At 48.0% G+C, this 27,579-nt stretch overlaps 2 protein-coding genes and 1 long non-coding RNA gene across 13 annotated transcripts in view; 2 read left to right on the forward strand and 1 right to left on the reverse strand.

Annotated features, from left to right (window-relative positions):
• SNX8 (sorting nexin 8) overlaps positions 1–18,883 on the reverse strand; it is a 66,414-nt gene extending 47,531 nt beyond the window's left edge. Inside the window, exons 1-2 of one of the 3 annotated variants that reach the window (XM_070567335.1) lie at positions 18,566–18,883; positions 16,320–16,570 (exon numbers count right to left, since the gene is read on the reverse strand). The gene's annotated coding sequence lies outside the window, so the exon portion shown is untranslated. Of the gene's footprint in view, positions 1–16,319; positions 16,575–18,565 lie in introns of all 3 variants that reach the window. The other 2 variants (XM_070567334.1, XM_070567336.1) reach the window with 2 other exon arrangements.
• On the forward strand, positions 3,181–8,688 carry LOC139074819 (uncharacterized). The gene is made up of 3 exons (XR_011524665.1): positions 3,181–5,238; positions 7,314–8,039; positions 8,223–8,688. It is a non-coding gene; the product is annotated as an uncharacterized lncRNA (long non-coding RNA).
• Positions 18,884–19,494: 611 nt separating the features above from the next.
• EIF3B (eukaryotic translation initiation factor 3 subunit B) overlaps positions 19,495–27,579 on the forward strand; it is a 29,284-nt gene continuing 21,199 nt past the window's right edge. For 2 of the 9 annotated variants that reach the window (XM_070566141.1, XM_070566142.1), the window contains exons 1-6: positions 19,676–19,726; positions 20,043–20,175; positions 24,441–24,633; positions 26,683–26,802; positions 27,107–27,164; positions 27,356–27,484. In XM_070566141.1, the coding sequence (XP_070422242.1) occupies positions 27,111–27,164; positions 27,356–27,484 (183 nt within the window). In that variant the 5' untranslated portion in view covers positions 19,676–19,726; positions 20,043–20,175; positions 24,441–24,633; positions 26,683–26,802; positions 27,107–27,110. Of the gene's footprint in view, positions 20,176–24,440; positions 24,634–26,682; positions 26,803–27,106; positions 27,165–27,355; positions 27,485–27,579 lie in introns of all 9 variants that reach the window. The other 7 variants (XM_070566138.1, XM_070566139.1, XM_070566143.1 and 4 more) reach the window with 6 other exon arrangements.

The following is a 27,579-nucleotide window of genomic DNA, read 5'->3' on the forward strand; positions in this document are numbered from 1 at the left end:
TTCTTTTTTTTTTGAGGAAGATTAGCCCCGAGCTAACATCTGCCGCCAATCCTCCTCTTTTTGCTGAGGAAGACTGGCCCTGAGCTAACATCCATGCCCATCTTCCTCTACTTTATACATGGGATGCCTGCCACAGCATGGCTTGACAAGCAGTGCCATGTCCGCACCCGGGATCCAAACCGGTGAACCCCGGGCCGCTGAAGCGGAACCTGCGAATTTAACCGCTACGCCACCAGGCTGGCTCCAAGGACCACCTTTTTCTAGTACCCAGAAAGGAACAAAAGGTCACAGTATTCGGTCACACAGAGGGCTCTTTGAAGAGATTAGGTATGTGCCATCTTAGCAGAAGCAAAAAGTAGAGATGTTGGGGCCGGCCCTGTGGCACGGTGGTTAAGTTCCATGTTCTGCTTTGGCGGCCCGGGGTTAGCCAGTTCAGATCCTGGGTGCAGACATGGCACTGCTTAGCAAGCCATGCTGTGGTAGGTGTCCCACATGTAAAGTAGAAGAAGATGGGCACGGATGTTAGCTCAAGGCCAGTCTTCCTCAGCAAAAAGAGGAGGATTGGTAGCAGATGTTAGCTCAGGGCTAATCTTCCTTAAAAAAAAAAAAAAAAACCACCCAAAAGAAGCAAAAGACGTGTATGGGTAATTCCCTGAAAAGGAACTCTGAGAGGCTAATAAGCATATAAAAGTATGTTCAAAGGTTCAAACGGCTGGCTCTGTGGCCTAGTGGTTAAGTTCAGCATGCTCTGCTTCAGTGGCCTGGGTTTGGTTCCAGGATGAGGACCTATACCACTCATTGGCAGCCATGCTGTGGTGGCAACCCACATGCAAAATAGAGGAAGGTGGCACAGATGTTAGCTCAGGGCGAATCTTCCTCAGCAAAAAAAAGAAAAAACAAAAAAAAACCCTTCAATTTACTATTAATTAGGTATAGTGAACATGTGTCATTATCTTTGGGCCATTCAGCATCTGAACCTTTCTTTCTGTGTTTGAGAAATTCCCCCCTTCGAGCGTCTCTTCTCACTATGGAAGGCAAAACGTCAAATACTCATTTCCCCTCTGCACCCACCCAGGCTTACATTGGAAGCTGGGGTCACGAAGCAAAGCAGCCTCCAGGACGGTGATGAGTCATGGCAGCGGCAGCGCCTGCCTGCCCCTTCTGTGGGCTTCCACCAGCACCCGGGGTCGGCTGTCAGCCGTGTCAGTGTGCGCTCTGACATCTGGGACTAGCAGCGGACCAGCCCGCTCTTGGCATGATCTGCACATTTCTGTCTGCTTAGCTTTGAGCCTGACGGCCGGCCCTCCCGGAGATTTTAGCTGCTTGTAAGAATTTCCTTTTCTGCTTAAATCAGAAATCTACTTACATCAGGGAAATGCAAATTCAAACCTCAATGAGATAGATACCCTTTCATGTCCCCGAGATGAGGAGAAACAGATATCCCTCCCCTGCTGGAGTGGGTATAAATTGGGATGGATACCTTGGAGGACAATTTGTTAATGTCTAAAAAATTGGAATGCAGGTACCTTATGACCCGGAAATTCCACTTCTAGTCCTGTTCTCTAAACCACAGCTCCCGGAGACAAATGCAAGACTCTTCCTTAGGGCACTATTTATAACACCAACTCCGCCCCCAAAAACAACCTACTTTGTGGTCAGTGTGGAATGAATAATAAATTGCAGTATATTCATACAATGTATCAGCTAGAACAGCACGTACCAAGATGGATAGATCTTGAAAGGGTCACTTTGGGTGAAAAAGGACGTTGCAGAAGGACAGGACGTTGCAGAAGGATATGCATAGTATACGACTGATGTGCATTTGAAGACATAACACGCAAACACAGAAGGGGAGGGGTAAAACGGAGACAAGGTGGTGGCCATACCCATGTTAATATCCTGGTTGTCATGTGACATTGTAGCTTTGCATCCCTAGGGGCAACTGGGCAAAGAGTATCATTTCACAGAATTGCACAATCTACAGCGAAATCAATAAAACTTCATTAAAAGATACCAAACAACGTATATATAACTTACAGACACATGGTGGCTTCTTCTGAGGGGAGGAGAGAAAACGGGATTTACGAAAGACAGAACGGAGGCTTCAAATCTTTCTTTTTTCTTAGCTCTTGAGGCAAATATGGCAAAATGTTAACACTTAAAAAATCTGGATGTAGGTGAATGAGTGTTTGTATAGTTTTCTTTGCGTTAAAAAATGGCCGAAAGGTTCAATGAGATACTGTTCATCAATTATTTAAGGCAGCGCCTGGCTCATGGCAGGTGCTCAGTGCATCTCAGAGTGCTCGATAATCCCCGATCCTATTAGAAAGGAGGGTAAGGGCTGCTGGTGTTTGGCATAGCTCCGGAGAAGTGTATTTTTCTTCAACTCATCCCCCAATTTTCCCCCTCTGCTGAGGGATATATCATCACAAACTGTACTTTCCAATTCTCATCACTCATCTTCATGAAGGACCACAGTGAAGGCATTACTCTCCAGGGCCCAACACGATGGAGCGGAGGGGAGGGGAGCACAGTCTGAGGCCAAGCTGCCGGCTGGATGGGGCTGGATGCCTCCGCCGTACACGGGGACACCAGCAGCCCCGCCTCATAGGGTCGTCCTGAGGACCAAGCAAGCTAAAATGTGTGGCGTCTCAGAACACAGCCTGACAGCGGGGGTTCTGGTTCCCGCAGGGCACAGCTGGGACCAAGGCGGAAACGCTCCCCACCCTGTGGACCCCGTGATCTTGTCTGAAAGTCAGCATTTCTGACCCACGTTACAGCTGAGGAAACAGGCTCAGAGAACTTGCCCACTTATGGCACTTGTCCCGGGGCCCAGGCAGGTGAACAAGGACTGTCAGATCCCTCCCCAGGCCCTGCGTTTGAAGAAGGTCAACATCTGAGGAGAGAGAGTCAAGCTGGCCGTTGGCTGAAGGCAGAAGGGGGGCTTGGCGGAGTGAGATGGGGGAAGTTTGGAGGATCTGGGCCATATTTGATCCTCTGGGTCCATCTTTCCCTCTTCCCTCCCCTCCCAGCTCTGCGAGCTTAGGGACAGCCCCGTTCAGATAAAACATCCTGGAGAAACGTCTAAGAAACTCATCGGAGAGAAAATTCCTTCTCAGGCTTCCCACTATGTTAGGAATTTCAGAAGGAAGATGAGTAAAAAAGCAACCCCAGTTCATTACTGAAATGGGTGGGCCGAGATCGCCATCTGCAGGCGGCAAGTTTCTTCTGCCGAGTTGAATTCTTTCCATGATCCCGAAACCCAAAGGGCACCCCCAGAAATCACCTCCTCCAGCCTCCACGCTTCACCCGAGGGAAGATCAAGTCCCCGTCAACTCAGCATCCCACTCAAGAGCACCCCGCCGGCTGGCAGGAGAATACTTCCAAAAAAGATGGCTTTCAGTAATTTTTTTTTCTTTTTAATACATTTTATCGTGGTAAAGTACACACAAGAGAAAACTTACCATCTTAACCATTTTTTTAAAGATTTTATTTTTCCTTTTTCTCTCCAAAGCCCCCCAGTACATAGTTGTGTATTTTTAGTTGTGGGTCCTTCTAGTTGTGGCATGTGGGACACCCCCTCAGCATGGCTTGAGGAGCGGTGCCACATCCACACCCAGAATTCGAACTGGCGAAATTAGAACTGGGCTTCCGAAGCAGAGTGCGCTAACTTAACCACTTGGTCACAGGCCGGCCCCTTAACCATATTCAAGTGTTCAGTTCTGCGGCATTGAGCACATTCACGTTGTTGTGCTCCCATCCCCACCGTCCATCTCCAGGACTTTTTCATCTTCCCAAACTGAAACTCGGTCCCTTTTAAATTAACTCCTCAGACCCCCATCCCCAGCCGCCGGCACCCACCCTTCTACTTTCTGTGTCTGTGAATTTGACTGCTCCAGGTCCCTCACATAGTGGAATCATATAACGTTTGTCCCTCTATGACTGGCTTATTTCACTTAGCACAGTGTCCTCAAGGTTCATGCACGCTGTAGCAGGTGTCAGAATCTCTTTCCTCTTTAAGGCTGAACCATATTCCGTGGTATGGACACACTACATTTTATTTACCCATTCGTCTGTCAACAAATACCTGGGTTACTTCCACTTTTTGGATATTGTGAATAATGCTGCTACGAACATTGGTGTGAAAATATCTAAGTCTCTATAATTTTTAATGAACTTTTTTTTTTGGAATGATTTCAGATTTACAAAAGAGTTGCAAAGATAATTCAGAGAGTTCTCGTAAACCCTAAGGTTCACATCTTACATGACCATGTCACGTTTGCCACAACCAAGAAATTAACTTTAGTACATAGTCACGAAATTCCAGACACTATTGTAATTTCACCTGCTTTTCCACTAATGTCTCATTTCTGTTCCAGGATGCAACCCAGACTGCTACATTGTACCCAGTCAATGATTTTTTTAAACTGATAATTATGAACACTACACAGCAATGTGGAAAAAGAACATTGGTGATACAGTGTTAAGCGGGGGGCGGGGGGGGGGGAAGTAAATTAGAAGATTGTATCTGTGCGAAGCCAGATATTGAATGCAAATATTGAAACTATTTGTGTAGAACGTGTCACAGTGATCTCGTGAGGCAGGCAGCACCGCTACCTGCCTTTACAGATGGAGAAGGCGAAGCTGATGTCACCCCACCCAGGCCACGGGTCCCTGGTGACCCCCCGCTGCTGCGGCTGCTGGTGGCTCTCAGCTGCACCTTGCTCTGGCAAATTGTTCCCAGTCCACACCCTCAGCCCACAGCTGACTCGTACAGGGTACAGTCGGGTCCCTTGTCTCCAGGTTCCATGCATCCTCCAGCGCTCCGAGGACCAGGTGAGGCTAGACCTCAGCCCGACTCCTTCCCCACCCTCCTCTGCCCCCTCACTCCCTGCTCCTTCCCCCCAAGGACACTCTCAGCAAGGATCCCGGGCCCAGACTCTGCTTCTTGGGGCCCAGACTCTGCTTCTTGGCGAGTTGGCCTAAGACATTGACGGAGGTGGCGAAGCAACTGGCTCCCCGGAGGCCCAGCTGGTGGGCGGGAGCCTTGCTGTCCTCACCGTCTGACTCGAAATCTACACGCAGACGCCCTCGGTTCCTGCTTCTCATGGGCAAAACTCATTCCAAGGGTCAGGGACACGAATCCGAGAACCGACCGTACGCTGAGGCTCCCTAATGCTGTGCAATCACCCGGACGCCGCCAGCACGGCCGAACGTCATGAGAGCCTAGACCCCGAGGTAAGGCGGCCTCGGGATGCCAGGCCACACTTAGGGCAGGAACCGGAGTTTTGCCACAGATCTGCGCCTTGCAACGCAATCTTAGGAGGAAGCTTGTAAAGAAAACAGAAGCAGGAGGAGCCACTCCAGATGACAGGGGACTGGCAGCCCTGAGGGCCCATCCACTAGATTTTTCTAGAAAGTTCTGAGGCCCCATGACAGAGGTCAGAAAATGCAACAGTAGCTCGAGCACTGTAAAAAAAATAAAAAAAGCACAGCTCTTGACTTGACTATACTTATTTTCCTTTTTTTTTTTTTTTGAGGAAGATTAGCCCTGAGCTAACATCTGCCACCAATCCTCCTCTTTTTTGCTGAGGAAGACTGGCCCTGACCTAACATCCGTGCCCATCTTCCTCTACTTTATATGTGGGACGCCTGCCACAGCATGGCGTGCCAAGCGGTGCCACGTCTGCACCCGGGATGGAACTGGTGAACCCTGGGCTGCCGAAGTGGAATGTGCTCACTTAACTGCTGAGCCACTGAGCCAGCCCCTTATTTTCCATTTTTACATGTGCTTTTGCTGAGTTTGAAAGGAATCTATGCTTGGTGTAAAAAAAATTCAAACACTGCAAAAAATGTGACTCCTCCCTAATTCTTCAGTCAACAGCAAACCTTAGCACGGTTTACAAGGCCCCAAGCCTTCCAGCGCCTGCCCATCCCTGGTGTCGGTTCCTACCACTCACTGTGCTGGACAGAGAGACCTTCCGTCTTCCCCACACGGCCACATTTGTCCCCCTGCTGCCTCAGGGCCTTTGCACTTCCTAGTCCTCTTCAGAAAGCCCTTCCCCTGCTGCTGTTCCATTCTCGCCACCCATCCCCACGCAGCTCCCATTTCTGGCTTCTTAGGGCTCAGCTCGTGTGTCCTCCTCAGAGAGGCCTCTCTGATCCCTGGTCTACGCTGCCTTCCACTGCCCCCCAGTTATTGTAATAATTTATCTTCACTCCACTTATCGCCATCTGAGGTTATTTCGTTTGTCTACTGTCCGTCTCTCCAGCTGGAGGGGCAGCTCTGTGAGGGCAGAGATCTTAACTCAGCAACTCAGGCAGACCAGTCTCTCAATGAGTATTTATTGAATTCATCAAATACCATTTGGTATATGCATATTTTTCCTATGCATATACTAATATTTACTTACTTAATATTTTAAGAAAGCATCATATGGCACATATAATTCTGCTATTTGTTGTTTCCTTTGACAACATGCCCTTGACTGAATCTGACACCCTTATGAGAGGGCGGTCTGTTTAACCAGCCCAGGTCCACTCATTCATTCATTCATTCATTCATTCATTCATCTGGTCCATAGCACTTCCTGAGCGTCCACCCCCGGCCCGTCCGATGCGGCAGACACCAGCCACGTGGGCCTGGGAGCCCCGCACGGGTAGCTAGTGTGACCCAGGACCTCAATTGTTCATTTTATTTCATTTTAATTAATTTACATTTTAAAAATGATACTCAATTCAGCTACCGGAAAACTTTCAAGTATGTTTGGAACAACTGAGGCATACGAACCTACTTTTTCAACCCTAAATTTTATGAACTCTAAATACAGATCAAGTATTTGTGATGAAAATTGAGCGTCTAAACCGAGATGTGCCATAAGTACGATACAAGCTGGACTGCCAGGACAGTGGACAAAAAAACGGAAGGTAAAATATCTCATTAATCATTTTAATATTAGGGCCGGCCCGGTGGCGCAGTGGTTAAGTTCACACGTTCCGATCCGGTGGCCCAGGGTTCGCCGGTTCCCATCCCAGGTGCAGACGTGACACCGCTCATCAAGCCCTGCTTGTGGCAGGCGTCCCACATATAAAGTAGAGGAAGATGGGCACGGATGGTAGCTCAGGGCCAGTCTTCCTCAGCAAAAAGAGGAGGATTGGTGGCAGATGTTAGCTCAGGGCTAATCTTCCTCAAAAAAATAAAATAAAATAATTTTAATGTTAATTATATGCTAAAGTGATAATGTTCAAATATGTTGGGTTAAATGAAATATTTTATTAAAATTGATTTTACCTGTTCTTTTTACACTTTTCAGGTGGCCACCAGACGATTCTAAATTACACACGTGGCTCGCATTCTACTTTTATTGGATGGCGCTGATCTACTCTGTTCTGGGAGTGAGCTAGGCTATCACTGGAGAGCAAACTTCATAAAAAGGTCAATGTTGACACAAGGAGTTCTCAACAACCGTAGTCCAGCCAAGATAGCACATCTTTGATTTACTAACTTGTTCTTTCATTGTTTATTCAATCATTCATTCAATCAACAAACATCTCCAAACACCTGCTACCCACTGGGCACTGTGTCAAGCTCTGGAGCTCCCGGTGAAACAAATCACAGTCCTTGCTCTCAGTCTTCCCCGAGCTCAGGAGGTCCGCCCATCTCTTTTGTTCACTGGCATTAACATTTTAGCCTATATGCTTCGTCTCCTGCAATCCTTATTTATACTTCTGAGAGTAAGTTGCACGCACCATGGCCTTTTGCCCTGAAATGCTTCGGGGGGTATTTCCTTAGAACAGGGACGTTCTCTTACCTTAGTTCGGTTATTGACTTAGGTAAATTTAGCCTTGACAGTATTATTTGATCTAATCTCCGGTTCCTATTCCAATTCTGGCAGTTTCACCAATTGACTCAATAACACGCTTCAAAGCGGTTTTCCCTCCAGGACAGGATCCAGCCACGGCCAGGCGGTGGAATTATTCTCCTGTCTCCCCAAGGTCCCGAGTCCCTCTGAAGCAGAGTTGTCTCTCCCATCATACAGGTGAGCAAAGTGTGGTCCACAGAAGCACCAAGATGCACCCAAGGCCATTGGCTGGGTCAGTGGCAGAGCTGCTGTAGCTTGTCCTGGCTGGCCAGAGGCTCTAAGCTCTTATGACGCCCGGGACAGGCGTTACAACACCCCTTAACGACGGTATCATTTTAAGAATTTCCCATTTATTCACAGCCACGGTGGAAGCTTTCCTTCGAGGTCTCCGCAGAGATAAGCCGACCCAGCTCTACAACCAACTTTGGAGAAAATCCGACCTCATCTTGTAAAACTGAAGATGCCCAACCCCGGAGCCATCCGTGCCAGTCGCAGGTTCACGTCCCTCAGATGCGCCCCTGCACACGCGGGACAGCGTCCCTCACGGCATTGTCTGCAATGCCCCAAACCCGAAACAACCAAATTCCCAGCAACCGGGTAACGGATGCAGAAGCTCGGCCGCAGTGCCCCGCGGAGAGCTCTTCGGCAGCGAAAGGAAGGGCTGCCACTCTGCCCGCGAAAGTGAATTAACCTCAGAAAGACAACGGAAAAAGTGCAAAGTCCAGAGTAATACAGACAAATAAGGTTCACAAACGTGCATTATGTCGTTTGGTGACATAGATGTTATTATGCATATAAAAAATATACATTAGGGGCTGGCCCCGTGGCCGAGTGGTTAAGTTCTTGTGCTCCGCTGCGGCGGCCCAGGGTTCGGATCCTGGGCGCGGACACGGCACCGCTCTCAGGCCACGTTGAGGCGGCGTCCCACATGCCACAACTAGAAGGACCCACAACTAAGATATACAACTATGTATGGGGGAGTTTGGGGAAATAAAGCAGAAAAAAATATATATATACACTTTAAATATATATTTTACGTATACTAAATATATAGAGTTTATCATGCCCTTGTTATCTTTATAGATTTATAATTTTATTATATATGTATAGTATTTTTACTGTATAGAGTATAAATATAACTTTTTCTTTTTGAGGAAGACTGGTCCTGAGCTAACATCCATGCCCATCCTCCTCTACTTTATATGTGGGACACCTACCATAGCATGGCTTGACAAGTGGTGCCAGGTCCACACCCAGGATCCGAACCGATGAACCCCAGGCCACCGAAGTGGAACGTGTGCACTGAACCGCTGCACCACCAGGCTGGCCCCTATAATTTATATTATATATAAACTTATATATTATAATATCTAAATATATGTTTACTATATATAGTATTTTATCTCTATATGTTTACTCTATATTTATCTATATATATTTATTATACATAGTATTTTATCTATACATAGTATTTCATCTCTATATATTTTATAAAAATACTTTAAATACTATAATATATAAAATTATTTATATAATAATTTTCGTATTTATATAATAAATACTATATAAATATAGATAAAATCCTATATGTAAAGTACTATATATATAGTAAAATTATAAATCTATAAAGAAAGATAGGAGCATGATAAACATAAAATGTATTGCCATTTCTAGACAGTTCAAAACGTTTTAAAACTCAGAGTCGCTGGTGTGTGGACCCCCAGGTGGGCGGCTGTGGAACCCCAGCACCCTGAGCACCACAGTCTGAGAACCGCCGGGCTGGCAGCCGTCTAGGTTCTGCCCACTGGGGTTCTGTTCCTTCCAACTTGATGGAAAAACCACAAAGAAAATGCAAATCTGTTCTAACAACCCAGCCTCTCTTCAAAGTGTATACACACAGCGATTCTGCAAATACAAACTTGGATGGGACCCCGCTGTTTCTCAATTCTCCCTCATACATCGCTCGTTCTGTTTTTGTTTATTTTCTTTTCCCACCATTCAGATCCCTCCTCCTCCTCCAAGTCGGTGGTGTCTGGATCTGGGTGCAGAGGGAGGATGGCGGGCCCGGGGCCTGAGGGACCTCTCGGGGGATGGAATGCTCTGAATCCTGATCAAGGCCACGGTTTCCCGGACAGACATATTTATGTGTCAAAACTCACCCGACCATTGACTCTAAAGTTAGTTTCTAAATTCGAAGGTCAGCACTGGGCACGCGTCTGTCTTGGGTCATCCAGGGTCCCCACGCCTTCCAGCTCTTCAAACGAAACAGTGGATCTGCCGTCCACAGAGCACCGACGGACAGAGAAGTGACTGCAGCCTCTCCCAGCTTGGCTCTCCTTTCTTCCCCCCGGCACAGACGTCTCCTTTCCACCTTCTATTAGAGGAATGGGGCATCGTGTCCCACATGCGCGCATTGTCTAGAATAAGCCGTGATGGATTCCATCCTGCATTTCTCTCATCTCCTGGGGTCTCTCGGGTCAGCCCTCCAGGCCATGGCCCAGAGGAGGCATGTCTCCACCCAGACCCCATGATCACACAGGTCCACGTCGGCTGGACCAGTACATCCAAAATCAGGCCACCCGAGCTGATGATGGCGCCACTGACTGAGCACGTGCCATGCGCCAGGCATTGTGTTCTAAATACGGAAGAGGGTGAATCAGATGTGCAAACGGTTCACTTCTTCATTTTTCTAAATCACAGCACATCTGATGACAAGTCTCCACTCATCTGGCTGAGATGGAATTCAACCTCACTTTCTGCTTTGTTTTAGGGGAGGGAGGACCCTCAGGCCACAGAGTTTGGGCCACGCTGCTGACAAAGCAGCCCAGGCTGGCCCGAGGCTGGGAGGTGAGGTGGGGAGTCGGGACTTCTGCTCGCACCAGCACCGCTCAGCCCCCTCCAGCTCAAGGGGATTTCCCAGGCACCCACGAGCCACCCCACTGGGGACCCTGAGACCCCCAAGGGCCACCCTGGGTCTCCACCTCTCTGTCCATTGCCCCCAGGCTCAGGGACTGGGCACTTCCCAGCTTCAAGGCTCCTTCTAAAAACCAAGAGTGATCCCCACCCTCAGAACCTGGTCAGCCCTCTTGAAAATACTTCTCCTCCTTTTAAGATAAGCCTTCCAGAAAATAAAGGCACAAATTATCCACATTATCTTAGTGGAAGCTCTCCTAAGTCTATGAGGTAAGCACTATTAATATTCCCATTTTCGAGATAAAGAAACAGGTTTAGAGACGTTAAGTTGCCCAAGGTTATCTAGCGAGCAAGGGAGGCAGCTGAGACCCAGCCTGGCTCTCTCGCTCCCACCCAAGCCCCAGGCCTCCCCAAGGCGGATGCGGCAGAACATTTTTCATTTTAATAATTACAGATCCAGGTTAACGTGAATTAAAAATACAACTAGCTCATCAAACCCATGATTTCATGGGAACTCTAAATTTGGCCTCAAAATGAACTTAAGTTTAAAAATAGAGTTAGGACATGTTGAAATAAATTTCTAGGCCCAAGGTGGAGCCACTCCTGCCTGGGGTGCCACGTCTGCAAACCAAAACTTAGATCAGGGGCCGGCCCGGTGGCGCAGCGGCTGTGTGCACGTTCTGCTTCAGTGGCCCGGGGTTTGCCGGCCTGGATCCCGGGGGCGGACATGGCACCGCTCGGCAAGCCATGCTGTGGTAGCCGTCCCACACAGAAAGTAGAGGAAGATGGGCATGGAAGTTAGCTCAGGGCCAGTCTTTCTCAGCAAAAAGAGGAGGATTGGCAGCAGTTAGCTTAGGGCTAATCTTCCTCAAGGAAAAAAAAAGCCACTTAGATCAACTTTTGCATCCCTGTAAATGCTGTGCTTGACATTCAGTCTACCCCCTTGGCCAGTCCCCAAACGCCAAGTCAACTCTGGGCTCCATACTTATGTCCTTGTTCCTTTTCACCCCAAACAAGTTGACTAGGTGGCCCCAGCAGATCAGATACGCTCCATTTTTCTCTTCCTTGTTCTTTATTCTTTATCCTGTAAAAGCTCCCTGCCTTCCCTCCCATTTTACAGTTCTCCGAACGGAGACTATCCCTTCACGAAGTTTAAATAAGGTTTTTCCGTATCACCTAAATTGTCTTCTCTAATCTTTTTTTTTTTTTTGAGGAAGATTAGCCCTGAGCTAACATCTGCTGCCAATCCTCCTCTTTTTGCTGAGGAAGACTGGTCCTGAGCTCACATCTACTTATATGTGGGACGCCTGCCACAGCATGGCATACCAAGCGGTGCCATGTCCACACACAGGATCCGAACCGGTGAACCCCGGGCCACCAAAGAGGAACGTGTGCACTTAACGGCTGCACCACCGGGCTGGCCCCTCTTTAATCATTTTTTAACAGTCAGAAATGAAAATACACATCTGGAAGCACAGCAGTGGGCCATACTGCCTCTCGGTCGAGGAAGCCCAGACACCGGGCCGCGTCCCACACTCCGGCCACTGGGCAGCGATTCTGACCCCGAGGGGCTGCACAAGTGGCCGCAGCGTCTGAATTCTGGCAATGGGTCCTTTCGAGGAACCGGGCTTGATTAAAGGCCCTAGCAGCTGCTCCACCAACTCATTTTACCACAAACGTCTATCTCTGATCCTCCGCGAGGGCAGGAGGGGCCGAGGCAGGCCACCAACACAGGGGACAGCAGGCAGGCGGCTTGCTCCTCTCCCACATGTCTCACACGGCACGTGACGCCCCCCGGGCAGACCTCCTCCCCCAGCACAGGAAACCTCTCCTGAATGTTGGTGGGGGAACCTACCCAAGAGACAGCTATGGAACGTCTGATGCAGTGGAACGAATTGGACTACGCATTGCCAACGGAGGCAAACCCCGAATAAAGTGTATTCACACTGTGTGAATGGACCTGTCTACAAGGACATTCGTTTTGGTAAAAGGCGGGCAACAATCCAAATGCCTTTCACTAGGGCTAAGCAATTGCATTGCGTCCTGAGACATTCTGACGGAGGGAAGTGGTGCACACCTGCCAAGCGAGGAGGAGATGCTGAAGGACACTGGAGACACTGCACAGAGGCGGCCTGTCACGGGCGCTGTGTGGCTATACTCCGGAGGCTCCTGGAGAATCGGCAAACAGGTGAGACTGTTTTCTCCGATGCTTCTCGTCAGTCTGCTCAAGGGCAGATGACCCAGGCCGCTAATCAGTGTATTCACAATATGTGAACCAAGATTCCCGTGCCCAGGCTGCAGTTTTTTCTCTCCCCTCTCTCAGGTAAATACTGTTTTTGCCTTGGGTTATTGATAACAGTCTACTGACTATCTTCCTCAGACGAGTACATTTAATTTGCGCGTGGATCACACCCACATGACTGAGTTATTCTTCCGGTGATCCACGCCGTGTAAAAAAGAACGAGGCGGGTCTGTATGTACCGAGGTGCAAAGATCTCATCATAAATTAGGTGCAAAAAGCAAGGTGCATTTGAGTGCACATGGCACACTGCCAATTGCAATGAGACATATCCACGCACACACATACGTGTGTGTGCACGTGTGCTTGAGTATGTATGGAAGGTCTCTGGAAGCACACACAAGAAACTAGGAACTGTGGTTGATTCCAGGATGACAAACGGAGGCTGATGCTAAGAGAAAGTTTGCACTATAACCTTTTCCTTTTGAATTTTGTACCCCATGCATGTGTTACGTATTCAAAAATTTTTAATTATTATTTTTTTTTGAAGAAGATTAGCCCTGAGCTAACTGCTGCCAATCCTCCTCTTTTTTGCTGAGGAAGACTGGCCCTGAGCTAACATCTGTGCCCATCTTCCTCTACTTTCTATGTGGGACACCTACCACAGCATGGCATGCCAAGTGGTGCCATGTCCGCACCCGGGATTTGAACCGGCAAACCGGGGGCAGAAGCCGAACGTGTGAACTTAACTGTTGCGCCACTGGGCCAGCCCCACTCATAGCTATTTTAAATTTCTGGTCTGATAATGAAAAAACCTCTGCCATATCTGAGTCTGGTTCTTACTCTTGTTCTCTCTTCACATGGTGCTTTTCTTGCCTTTTAGCACGCCTTGCAATTTTTTGCTGAGAGCCACACACGATGTTTCAGGTAATAGAAACTGTGGTAGACCAGCCTTAGTGTAAGGTCTTCTGTTTATCTAGCTAGAAGTTAGGCTGTGTTTGCTGTGTGCAGAATGCACTACAGAAATGGTAAAGGAAACCTGTCAGGCTAAAGAGAAAAGGAAAGAGATGGAAATCTGGAAATCCACAAAGGAATGAAAGCATCCTAAGTAACAAACGTGTGGGTAAATGTAAAAGACATTTTTGTGTCATTTAATCTCTTTAAAAGAAAATTTATTGTTTAAATAAAAAACAGCAACATATTGTGAGGTTTACAACAGACAATCACAATGTAAGGCAACAAGACTATAAAGGATGGGAGGGAGCAGAAGGAAATAGGGAAAGAAGAGTAATATTATTTAAAGGGAGACTATGATAAATTGAAGACAAAATACAGTAAGTGCTACAGTAATAAGTATCAAAATGTAAAAGTGGTGTAACTAATAAGCTAATAGTTCAGATAAAAAGTAATAAAAATTGTCCATGAATAAAAGAAAGGCCAGGAAAAGAAGAAAGAAGGAACAAAGAACAGATGGAACAAAAAGAAAACAAACAGTAAAATGGTAGATGTATTCCCAACCAGAACTATAATTACACTGAACGTAAATGATATAAACACACCCAGTAAAAGGCAGAGATTATCAGATTGTATTAAAGCAGCATGGTCCTACTATGTGCTGTCTGTAAAACTCACATTAAATATCAAGCTATTCATAGGTTAAAAATAAAAGGATAAAAAAAATTACACTATATACATTAGTTTCCCAGGGCTGCTGTAACGTCCCACAAACCGAGTGGTTTAAAATAACAGAAATTTAAGGGGCTGGGCCGGTGGTGCAGCGGTTAAGCGCACACATCCTGCTTTGGCGGCCCGGGGTTCACTGGTTTGGATCCTGGGTGTGGACATGGCACTGCTTGGCAAAAGCCATGCTGTGGCAGGTGTCCCACGTACAAAGAAGAGGAAGATAGGCACGTATGTTAGCTCAGGGCCAGTCTTCCCCAGCGAAAAGAGGAGGATTGGCAGTAGATGTTAGCTCAGGGCTAATCTTCCTCTCACACACACGCACAAAACAAAATCATAAATTTATTCTCTCAAAGTTTTGAGGCTAGACCTCTGAAATTAAGGTGTCAGCAGCTTCGTTTCTTCTTGATATTCTGAGGGAGAATCCATTTCCTGCCCTGTCCTAGGTTCTGGTGGTTGCCAGTGATCCCTGACATTTCTTGGCCTGTAGACCCACACTCCCATCTCTGTCTCCACCTTCACATGGCAGCCTCCTCTCTGCGTTTGTGTGTGTCCAAATTTCCCTCTTCTCGTGGGACATCAGCCACTGGATTGGGCCCACTCTAATCCAATATCATCTCATTTAAACTTGATCATGTCTGCAAAGAGCCTATTTCCAAATGAGGTCACATTCACAGGTGCCAGGGGTTGGGACATGAACTTGTCTTTTGAGGGGACACAAATCAACCCACAATACCAGGTAAACACTAATCAAAAGAAAGCTGGAGGATAGCTGTACCAGTATCAGACAAAGCAGACTCTAGGACCTGGGGATATCACCAGGAATAAAAAGGAATATTTGAAATGCTAAGGGGCCCGGTTCACCAAAAAGACAAAGCAATCCTAAACGTGTATGCACCTGTTACAGAACTTCAAAGCACATGAAAGAAGTGATAAAACTAATAGACAAACCCATCATTAGAACGGAAGATTCCAACATTGCCCTCTCAGCAACTCATAGGAGAAGTGGACAGAAAATCAGTGAGGTTTCAGAAAACGTGAACAAAACTATCACCCCACTTGACCCAACTGGCATTTATCGAATACTTCACCCAATACCAGCAGGACACTTTGCAAGTACATGAGGAACATTCTCCAAGATGTAGCACATTCTTGGCCGTTAAAACAAATCTCAACACATTTTAAAAAGGACTGAAATCATATAAAGTATTATGTTCTCTGGCCACAACATAAATCAAACTAGAAATAATTTTGGAAGCCTATCTGGAAAATCCCCAAGCATTTGCAAATTAACATTTCTAAAGAATCCATGGGTCCAAGAAGAAATCATAAGGGAAATTAGAACATATTTGCAACAGAAAACACAATATGTTATAATTTGTATGATGTAGCTAAAGCAGTGTGTAGAGGGAAATTTATAGCCTTAAATTCAGGTGGTGTCGTCCTGCTCCCTCCATTACATGGTTCCTATCAACCTCTCACCTGGTAGTTTCAGGACCACTGCTTGGAACCTTATTTCATAAGAGTTGCAAAATGTTGCCTGTCCAACTTTATTGATCCTTCTGCATTTATTAGCCAGAATTCTTCAATAAAGAACAAAAATCCCTCATCAACTATTTGGTTACCTTGAAATATAACATCAAATAAGAAAGGCAAGGGCCGGCCCAGTGGCGCAGCAGTTAAGGTCGCACATTGCACTTCTCAGCAGCCCAGGGTTTGCCGGTTCAGATCCCGGGTGTGGACATGGCACTGCTTGTCAAGCCATGCTGTGGTAGGCGTCCCACATATGAAGTAGAGGAAGATGGGCACGGATGTTAGCTCAGGGCCAGTCTTCCTCAGCAAAAAGAGGATTGGCAGTAGTTAGCTCAGGGCTAATCTTCCTCAAAAAGAAAAAAGAAAAGAAAGGCAAGATTACTTATTTGTTGCTAGAGTCTTTTGTCTTTAGAATAATGACATAATTTCCCAGCAACAATCACCTGTGATCAACAAGGTTTCTTTTTTTAGTAGGATTATGAACAAATGGATTTAAACATACTTTATGTCAACCATATGCAGTTTTTTATTCTTTTTGAGGCTCATGGTTCCAGTGGTTGGGGGGCTCTTGAAGCTGGTTCCGGAGTCCTTTCGAACCCTCTCAATAGTTTATTACAAAAATTTTCAAACATACAGAAAAGTTGAGAGAATTTTACACTGAACAGTTACAAACCTACCACCTAGAATCTATAATTAACATTTTTCTTTGGCCAACACCATCAGTACCACTTTTTTTTTTTTAAAGATTTTATTTTTCCTTTTCCTCTCCAAAGCCCCCCTGGCACACAGCTGTGTACTCTCAGTTGTGGGTCCCTCCAGTTGTGGCACGCGGGACGCTGCCACAGGTGCCATGTCCACGCTCAGGATTCGACACAGAGAAACCCTGGGCCGCTGAAGCGGAGCGCGCAAACCCAACCACTCGGCCACGGGGCCAGCCCCACCATCAGTGCTACTCACCTTCACCAAACACTCTTTTCAGTTTAAAGTGTATCCTCCTAGGCCTTTTTCTATGGATTTTATCTATTTACCTATTGCATTAATCAGCTTGAGCCACCATAACAAACTACTGCAGACCGGGCAGCTTAACCAATGGAAATTTACTTCTCACAGTTCTGGAGGCTGGAAGTTTGAGATCAAGGTGTGGGCAGGTTTAGCTTCTCCTGAGGCCTCTCTCAAGACATGGGCTGAGGCTGCATCCATCTGAAGGCTTGACTGGGGCTGGAGGATCCATTTCCATTTCACATGTCCGGCAACGTGGTGCTGATGCTGACTGGGAGCTCATTTCCTCCACACGGGGGCCCCTCCATAGACAGCTTGAGTGTCCTCAGGACCTGCTGGCTAGCTTCTTTCAGAGACAGTGACCCGAGAGAGTATGAACCAGGTGGAAGCTTATCATTTCTAGGACCTAGACTTGGAAGGCACATAGCATCATTCCTGCCACATGCTATTCATGAGAAGCGAGTGACTAAGTCCACCCACACTTCAGAGGAGCAGGGTTTGGCGTCCCCCTTTGAGAGGAGGAGTGTCAAAGAATTTATGACCCCATCCAAACTCACTTTTACACTCACTTCTGTGACGCTTTGATTCCTGAATGTTGCCCCTGTTCACTGTAATTCTTAGATGGCAAGAATCTTACATTCTTTACTCACAATTGTATCCCCAACACAGAGCGCCTCCCACTTAGGCATTTACACAATTTGAGTATCAGTGGCAGCAGTTCTCCAACTTGTGAGGATAATGGAATTGCCAATGTCTTGGTGCTACTACCCCTATAACGCTAGGAGATACATTTTGAAAATATACTTTTTTTTTTTGCATCATGAGCTCGTTCACAATTTTACCTGCATTAAAGGATATGACAATTTTCCCCTCACTGGGAAACAGTAATCAGTGGCTACTCTGTGCAACATATGCAGGCCACAGAAGTCTTTCCTAAGAAACATGCAGCTGCCCGAGGAAGGTCAGCTGTTTTCCAGCTTTTCTGTGAATATTTGCTTCCTGTTCATCGATTTGTCACCTTCAGCACTTTCTGGAAGAGAAGGGCTGGCAGAGCGCAATGATCTATGAACACTGCAGATGAAACTAGAAATTAGGAGGATAACTTCGACTTCTAGGAGAAATCGTTTTGTCTTGGTGAAGCCAGTCCACAGGCCACGCACATAAAACGAGTTACCCCTCATTTTACAGATGGGGAAACTGAGGCAGAGGGCTCAAGTGACCTGCCCAATGTTACAGGACTGAAAGTAATTCAAACCTAGTACTAAAGCCACCTAAGAACCTAGGGTCTTTTTCTTTCTTTCTCTCAATTGCGGTAAAATCCACACAACATTAAACTTACCAGGTTAGCCGTTTTTCAGCGTGCAGCGCAGAGGCATTAACCCGTTCACACTGTTGCGCACCGTGTCCACCATCCATCTCCAGAATTTGTTCATCTTCCCCAAAAGAAACTCTGCATCCATTCAACACTAACTCCTTATACCCCTCTCCCAGAACTACTCGGTTCTATTTTAGGATTACTAAAACATTCACAATCAACGGCTGCCCTCGAGCACCGGAATAAACCAAAATGCAAGTCAGGAACACAGAATACCCTTCCCCGGGCGGACCACGCCGCCCGCTCCAGCGCCGGGCCCGCCCCCCGCGGCAGGCCCCGCCCCCGCGGCAAGCCCCGCCCCCTACCCCACGTGACCTGCGCTCGCTCGAGCGTCCGCGCGCAGAGGCCTCCGAGGGCTGAACCACGGTGACCATCTGAATGGGGGAGGCGGAATTAGAGCCGCTGCGGTGGGCTTAGGCGTAAGCGATTAAAGCAGCTCTCCTTCGTTTTTGTATTGCGCCATGCAGTCGTCTTCCTAGTGGTGTTGTCCATCTCCGGCTCAAAGTCCGGGATTTCTTTTTATATTTTGGAATCGTCCATCCTTTTGACCAGTCAGTGGAGGAGTCTAAACACCGACACGTGAAGGGGGGACCTAGTAATGTAAGCTAAACTATTTCTCGGGTGAGAGGCTGAGATATCACAACCAAATAGTTGGTTGAACTTACAGTTTCCTCCAGTATTAATTTTTGAGTTAGATATTTTCATTCAGTCCTGTATACCAAGACGACTTCTGCTCCCTCCCTACGGCGTCACAAGTAGTTTAGTCCTTCGCCGCAGCGCCCGACGGGAGAAGGAGGGGGCCTGGCTGCCATGTTGGACGGAACCATCCGCTCCCATAAATGGGGGAGCTCGAGCTCCCCTTGAGTTTGTAGATTGACCGGAGGAGCTTTGGTGATTAGAGTTGAGCACGTGCTAGTCACAGGAGCCTTATCGCAGTCGCCGGTGGATACACTGCTGCCCTTTGGTCCCTCCGGCCTCTCTGTGAGGCGTCAGGGCGTGGGCGCCCCCCTGCTCCGAGCCTGGTGGGGCGCCCCGCGCACGCACATGGCCCGCGGTCGGCGCGCGGTGCGGCCTGGGAGAGTCGGAAGCGCGGCGCGGCGGGGCGAGGCGGTAGCAGCGGGCCATGCAGGACGCGGAGAACGTGGCGGCGCCCGAGGCGGCCGAGCAGCGGGCTGAGCCCGGGCAGCAGCAGGAGCAGCAGCCGGCCGCCGAGCCGCCGCCGGGGGAGGAGCCGCCGCGACCCGGGGGACCTGGCGCGCAGGAGGCGGCGAGCGGCGAGGACGCGGCTGCGGAGGTCGAGGCCGGGCCGGGGCCTGACGTGCCTGCCGAGCCCGCGGCCGGCCGGGAGGAAGCGGCCGGCGCCGCCCCCGGGTCGTCCCCGCCGCCGCCCGAGGAGTCCCTCGCTCCCGTCCCGGCCGCGGGCGAGGCCCTGGGGGAGCAGGCCCGGGACGCGGCGGCCGAGGCTCGGTCCGAGGGGGCGGGCGAGCAGCCCGGCGGCGCGGCGGAGGACGGCGGCGCGGACGAGCCTTCCTTCAGCGACCCCGAGGACTTCGTGGACGACGTGAGCGAGGAAGGTGAGGCGGCGGGGCTGTCTGCGCGGAGCTTCCCGAGGCCCCGAACGCGGGAGGGCTCACCGTGCGCCCTGGAAGCCGGCAGGGGGGTCCCCCTTGGAAGTCAGCAGGGAGGTCCCCATCCTGCACGTAGGGAAGGTGCCCTGTGAGAGCTTGGACCTGCTTTCCTTTCACTTGTCGCCAAAAAATAAAAAGGGTGGGCGGACGGGACAGAGATGACTTGGGGAGCCAGTTATTTGCACTCCAGCCAGGAATTTGGAGGATGGCGTCGGCGTGCACGCGGGAGCTGTGGCCGTGGGGGCAGTGGTGTGGTTATTAGGGTCGAGCAAACAGGACCCTCCAGTGCTGCACGGTCTTGGGTGACAGTTTCCCTTCTGGATGCCCCGAGTGTCCAGCCACACCTGTCAGAGGCCTGAAACTGACTCAGTACCTACTTCTTAGGGGTAGATGGGGCGCTGTCCCTCGGAACAGGTTGTGGCAGAGCTGGATCCTTTGCCCCTGACCCACAGAAGTGTCTACTTCTAGAGAATTTCTTAGTAGGATAATGCTAGGTCGACTCTGCCAGCCACCTGTTGGGTTCTCTGTTTTCCTGAGTCTGCAGGCAGACCCTCATCCTTTTGCTGGCAGGTAGTTTTCTCAGGTTTTGGTGGTGTTGATTCTAGCTCGCTTTGCCTTCCTTTCTGCCTTGATTCAGTTTACAGGCTTTGTTTTTGCTTTCTGCTTGAGAAAGCCTGTCTCCTAAAGTGACTTCTAGTGACGGCTACTCTCATTTGTTTTTATTTTGTTTTTAGCTGTTCGAACTCTCCAAGCTGGGAGCACATCAGTGGATTCCTCCATGTAGTGACTATGTGATAGTAAAATGAGGAAAGTAAATGAAACATTAATGAAGTGACCAATAATACACCGAGAAAATAAGATATTATGTTAAGATGTAAAGTTTTTTTGAGATACTGTGTCCGAGCATCCTGAGGTTCAGTCAGAATCCTGAAGACTCTCAAGTAAAATGAAAAAGAAAATTTAGGGAACCAACATAGAGTTCTCAACTTTTAATTGAAACATAATTTTAAGGAGCTGCCCGTTACTGTCACTATTATTGTACGTTATTTCATAAGATAAAAGACACTTTAGCATGAAAAGCAGGAAAGGCTCCACAGCTAGTGACCGCTTGAGAGCCGTGGAGTCAAAGCCCCTCGCCCGGGAGGGAGGAAATGTGTTTTTGCGGCGAGGAGGTAGGTTGCTGAGAATTTGCAGGGAGGTGGTATCGCTGGCACACCCCCGTTCCCACCCTCCTGCCCAGTCCACTGTTCTTTTTTACGGCAACAATTTTTCTTATATTTTAAAATCTAAACTTTGATTTTAAAGCCTATTTTGAGCCTTTGATTATTTACTCTGCAATCGACTTTTTTAAAGCATCATTTGAGCACACCTAATTCACACAAGATTGGTAGCACGTGAATTGTTTCCAGAATTGAAGTGTATGACAGTCAGAGGATGCCGACGTGAGCGCAGGCCAGCCGGGCCAGGTGACTGCTGGAAGGGTCTTTGGGAGCCCTTGTGATCCTGATATTTTTGCCAGAATGACCTGCGAAGCTCCTGGCCCTGAGGGACTAAAACTCAGCAGGCCAGCAGTCAGTGTTCTTGAGGCCCCTTGGTTGCGGTCAGTAGCTCACGTACAGTGTGCGTTTCATGAGAACTGCCCTGTGGGAGTCAGAGCGTCGCACAAGGTACAGCTTCTTTTGAAAATGGACTGAGTCTCGTGAAGAGCTCTCTCTGGGCACGACATAAGCCCCACGCATCCTCTTGCCTCCTTTTTCTTTGAATCAGATCGGCACCGTCCCACAGTTGCATCTTAATTACAATCATCTTTTCAGTGTAATTCTTCAACTGCCTTTGGAGGTCGGTCAAACTGATTTATGATAAAGGTCGTGCCTCTAAATGTCTTCTCTTTGGGCTCGTTAAGTGTCATGTATCTTTATGTTTGCTATTTAGTTTTGAGAATCACTTCTTTCTGTTTCTCCTGGAGCCTGATTGGGAATCCACAAGCCAAGAGTGACCAGGTGCGAGGGCTGGTGATGATGAAGGAACTGTGTTTTTTCGTTGCGTAGTTACTACATGTACTCCCTTACTGTGGATGGGCAGATTCTTATAAACTAGACACTTTCAGGTTATGGGAAGAGTCCACAGTTTGTATAAAAGCTGAACTTTTTATTGGAAACCTTGTAAATTCAGATCAGGCTTAACAGGCCATTTAATTGTATGGTGAGTGAGCTTTAAAATAACCCAAGGATTTCACTCCAGTGTCGGTAGGGAAGATGTCTCCTGTTAGTGTGACTCTAATGTACCTTTTCGCTTCTTTTTCCCTCTTCTGGGTGTCAGTTTTAGCTTCTTTGAAATTTAAGTAGTAATTTATTTATTAAGGTAATATTTCCAATATCATTCATAAAAGTGTTGAGTTTAATTAGAAATAGTTGATAACAGGGCCTGCCTCTTGAAATTAAAGGACTTTTTCTCCTTTTTGAAAGACCTTTTTAACTTTTCTTTTTTTTCTTGAGGAAGATCAGCCCTGAGCTAACTTCTGCCAATCCTCCTCTTTTTGCTGAGGAAGACCGGCCCTGAGCTAACATCCATGCCCATCTTCCTCTACTTTATATGTGGGACGCCTGCCACAGCATGGCTTGGTGAGCGGTGCCATGTCCACACCGGGATCCGAACCGGCGTACCCTGGGCCACTGAAGCGGAACGTGCGCACTTAACTGCTGTGCCACCGGGCTGGCCCGTTAACTTTTTTTATGGCAAATTTCAAACAAAAGTGGAGAAAATTCATGTTAACTTTTGAAAAGGAAATGCAGAGAATATTTTGTGACACGTGTCCTGTTTAGCTTGTTGAAATTCTTAAGAGCATAATACAAAAATTGGAGTGATAATTAGGTTCCAAAATGCATAGATACATGAGTAACAAGCCATTATCTTCAGCTGTTGTTTAAAAATTACCTTGTGCTTTCGTTCTGGCTGTATTTACTGGTGTCCTTTCATCAGGACTGTGCTTTGATGGCAGCTTTGAAAGGTGTCTTTCTGTTCCAGCTCCTGACCCAGTGCCTTGTAATGTTACAGCTTTCCAGACAAGCTAATTGGGTTTAGAATTCGTACAGAATTTATATTAGGGTGGTAGCATTTGCTTTGTTTCATCTGATACTCCTCTTAACCTCCAAATGTGCATCTCGAGCCAGTCAGGCGTTTCTGTTGCTGCTGGAGGGTTATGGTGCCGAGGACTCTAGGCCTGAGACAGCGCAGGTAAGATGGCAGAGGGCAGCACCCGGGTGGCGTCGGACCGCCCGCGCAGACCAGTGGGCCTCCAGTCCGCGTCTGGGAATCTGTTCGCCTTGGGTCCTCTCATGATTCTATTTGCTCGTCCTTTTTACACCTGTCTTGTCTTCTCTTTTTCTTACTGAAACTGGCCATGTTAGGGAAAGGAAGCAGTCCTAAGAAGTTTGAGTGCTTCTATGCTCTTAGATTTGGGTTCTCTGCTCTTGATTTTAAAAGCAGGTGACGTGAACATAGTCCATCTTGAGTTTTGAGTGTGGTTAGGGACAGATGAGTTAACCCATGGCTTACTGCGTTCAAGCACTGTCCTCAGCCCTTCTGGGTGGGGTGTCTGTAGAGGGCTGGGGTCTGCAACAACCCTGGGAGGCGGTTCACGGAGTCGTGAGGCTGTGACGCGCCATCGTTGGTGTGCTCTCGTGAGGTCGTGTGTTCTCTAGTCTCCTCCTTTAATGCTGGTCTCAGCCCCGTGTTGTCTTCCAACAAGGCTGTTTGACTTAAGGAATATTGGGTCCCGGGCTTTTTGTTTCGCTGTAAACTGAAGACAGTGCCTGGTTGGTGGCTTTGCGTTGGAGGGGTCAGGCTCGCCGCAGGCGTCCCCCAGCTCACCTTGGGTTTTCCTGATTCCCCGTGAAAGGCTTTCCTCTCCTTGCATGCTGCATTATTAAAGTCTTCTTAAAAGAATGCACTTAAAATCTTCCGTTATTGCTAGAAATCAGTTGACAGATCTTCACTATTAAAAGGGAGTGTGAAGAATTAAAATCTTGCTAATTCTTTCAAATTTAAATTTTAAGGCAGGCCAGGGCCATGATTTCCTTTGTTCACAGTGAAAGCATTTAGATCAGTTATTCATTTTTTGTTTCTTGGAAATGTGTTCAGTGTCCTAAGCTAATAGATTCATCTTTTGGTTGGTCAAAAAAAGTCATTTGACAAATCTTTCACTTGTACAGAATTGCTGGGAGATATCCTCAAAGATCGGCCCCAGGAAGCAGACGGCATCGATTCGGTGATCGTGGTCGACAATGTTCCTCAGGTGGGACCTGACCGTCTGGAGAAACTCAAAAATGTCATCCATAAGATCTTTTCCAAGTTTGGGAAAATCACGAATGATTTTTATCCAGAGGAGGATGGAAAGACAAAAGGGTGAGTGGTGTCCTCTGTCACTGAAGAGTCAGTCGCCTGTGCTTTTCTAGTCTCTGACAGTCTGTGTCGCAGGTCACTGTGGTGCAGTGCGGGCCTCACTGGCCGTTTGCCTCGTTCATTTCTTCAGGCCAGCCTCCGCTGGCAGCTCTGCGGACAGAGCGGTGAACTGGTCCCGGGGTCATGGGTCAGGGAGAGGGAAATGAAGTGTGGTTCTGCAGTAGGGCACTCTAAGTTGGCTGCTAAATTCTTAGGAGATCAGAGCCTGACAGTTAAATCTTCTGCCATCAGAGCAGTAATTGACACAGGCACATCCTGGGTACAGGGCCCGACACGTCTGGAAGCCAGGAGAATTTCAGGAGCGTTTGACATGTGGTACTTTATTGGTTCTAAGGTAGACTTTTTTGCTCATTTCACATCTTTGAAATGGGGATCCTTCTTATAGTCTAGGTGAAAGCACTGTGTCATTGCTTAATTAGCAGCTTTTTTTCCTAGCATTACCTAAAATAGTGCATCTTTTAAAAATGGTAGCATGAGGTGTGTGTTCTGCGATTTTCTTTTTTAACTCGGTATTAGGCTTTCTGTGTTGGTGGATCTAACTCCAGTTCTCCTGTCGAATGCTGGGGTGTTCCCTGGTATCCTACGAGTCCGTGTGCTTTTCTGTCCCTCAACGTTTAGTGTTTTGCAGCAATAAAGTCTTGTGCCTGTCCCCTTTTGAACAGGTGTGAGTTTCTTTGTTACATACCTAGCAGTAGAACCACGGGGTTGTGCAAAATGGCCTTGGACAGCGTCTGGAGTGCGGCTGGGCGATGTCAGATTAGGCTGGAGTGTCTGTTAGCAGTTCCGCTCCACCAGTGGCAGCAGAAGTTCTGTGTGCGGCTGCACAAGCTCGTCAGAAGCTCTGCATTGAAGTTTCACGTGAATGCCGGTCTTCGAGAGCACAGGCAAAATCGTCTTTTATAGGACAGGAGTGAGAAGATCTTAAAGTTTATTTTCTTTAATACAGATTTTGGAAACTATCTGGAACAGTTGTAGTTTCTAAAAAAATTAGCAAATACAAGTAATGCACCTGACGTATTCTGTTTGGGAATTGGGCGGAAGGATCAACTCTTTTTTTTTTTTTTTTTTTTTTTTGAGGAAGGTTAGCCTTGAGCTAACATCTGCTGCCAATCCTCCTCTTTTTGCTAAGGAAGACTGGCCCTGAGCTAGCATCCGTGCCCGTCTTCCTCCACTTTATATGTGGGATGCCTACCACAGCATATCTCGACAAGCAGTGCCATGTCTGCCCCTGGGATCTGAACCATGGAACCCTGGGCCTCCGAAGCGAAACATGCGAACTTAACCGCTGTGCCATCGGGCCAGCCCCTCACCTCTTTTTTTTTTTTGTAAGATTTTTTACTTTTTCCTTTTTCTCCCCCAAGCCCCCGGTACATAGTTGTGTATTTTTAACTGTGGGTCCTTCCAGCTGTGGCATGTGGGACGCAGCCTCAGCACGGCTTGATGAGCGGTGCCGTGTCCACGGCCAGGATCTGAACCAGCAAAACCCCAGGCCGCCGAAGCGGAGCGTGCGAACTTAACCTCTCGGCCACGGGCCGGCCCCAGATACCTCTTTGTGACCAGCAGTGTGTGATACTTTTTGTCATGAGAGCCTTTTAATTTTGCCTGTAACGCACACTATTAGACTACCCATGTTTTTCGATTTTCTAACAGCTTTATTGAAGTAACTGACGTACAGTAAACTTGCATAGTTTTGAAGTGCACAGGTACGAGTTTTGACACATGTACCTCTGTGCGACCATTACCACAGTCAGGATAATGAACGTTTTGATTAGGTAGCTTTTCTGTCACTTGTGGGAGACTTTGGATCTTCTGGTGGGATTTCATTAGTGTTTGGGGAACTCCTCTGCTGGTGATGTGCCTGCCTTGGGGGCGTGGGGTAAGACGGCCACAGACGCTTGTAGTGCTTACACTCGTGTGCAGGGGGCTGGGTGTATCGAGCGTGACCTGGTCTGAAGGTCAGCACTTGGGCGCGTCGCCCCCTTCTCCCTGCAGGTATATTTTCCTGGAGTACGCGTCCCCTGCCCACGCCGTGGATGCCGTGAAGAACGCCGACGGCTACAAGCTCGACAAGCAGCACACGTTCAGAGTCAACCTCTTCACCGACTTTGACAAGTGAGTTCTGACTCCGGCCCTCAGAGCCTAGACGGTCACATGTACGTGAAGGACTCGGCATTTCTTGGGGGGAGGAGTTGGGGTGGTAGTTCCATTCTTGGATCAGACTGCTGTAGGACCACTGCACGTGCCTGGCCCCCTCACTCCTGGCCAGCAGCCCCTCAGCTCGTGGTTCTTCCTCGTCGGCTCCCAGCTCGGGGCAGGGCGGCGTGCAGAGCGCCTGTGCTTGAGAGCCACCAGCGTTGTCCTCCCCTTGTTCTGATCGTTATTGTGTGTTACTAGGCAGTTTCTTTTTCTCTTCCAGGTACATGACAATCAGTGATGAATGGGACATTCCAGAGAAACAACCTTTCAAAGACTTGGTACGTTGTATAAATCTACAAGTAGTGGAAAGAACTGCTGGACCGCCTCTGGACTTGGGTGATGGATCCCTCAGGAGTTAAAGATGCTGACTGAATTAGTCACATCTCCAAGAGCGAGAGTTATGAGTATGTCTTCTTTGATTAAAATTAATGACGTGTGTTACATCCCTTGCCTTTGGTCCTTTTTCTAGGGGAATTTACGTTACTGGCTTGAAGAGGCAGAGTGCAGGGACCAGTATAGTGTGATTTTTGAGAGTGGAGACCGTACATCCATATTCTGGAACGACGTGAAGGATCCCGTCTCCATCGAAGAGCGGGCGGTGGGTACTTGCTGCCACGTGGAGACTCGCCTTTGTTTCCTTGACGGAGGGGAGCTTGGGTACAGAGCAGGCCAAGTGTCATGCTCTTTGAGACT

The sequence above is a fragment of the Equus przewalskii genome, chromosome 12, assembly GCF_037783145.1.
Source record: "Equus przewalskii isolate Varuska chromosome 12, EquPr2, whole genome shotgun sequence".
In the NCBI taxonomy this organism is placed as follows: domain Eukaryota; kingdom Metazoa; phylum Chordata; class Mammalia; order Perissodactyla; family Equidae; genus Equus; species Equus przewalskii.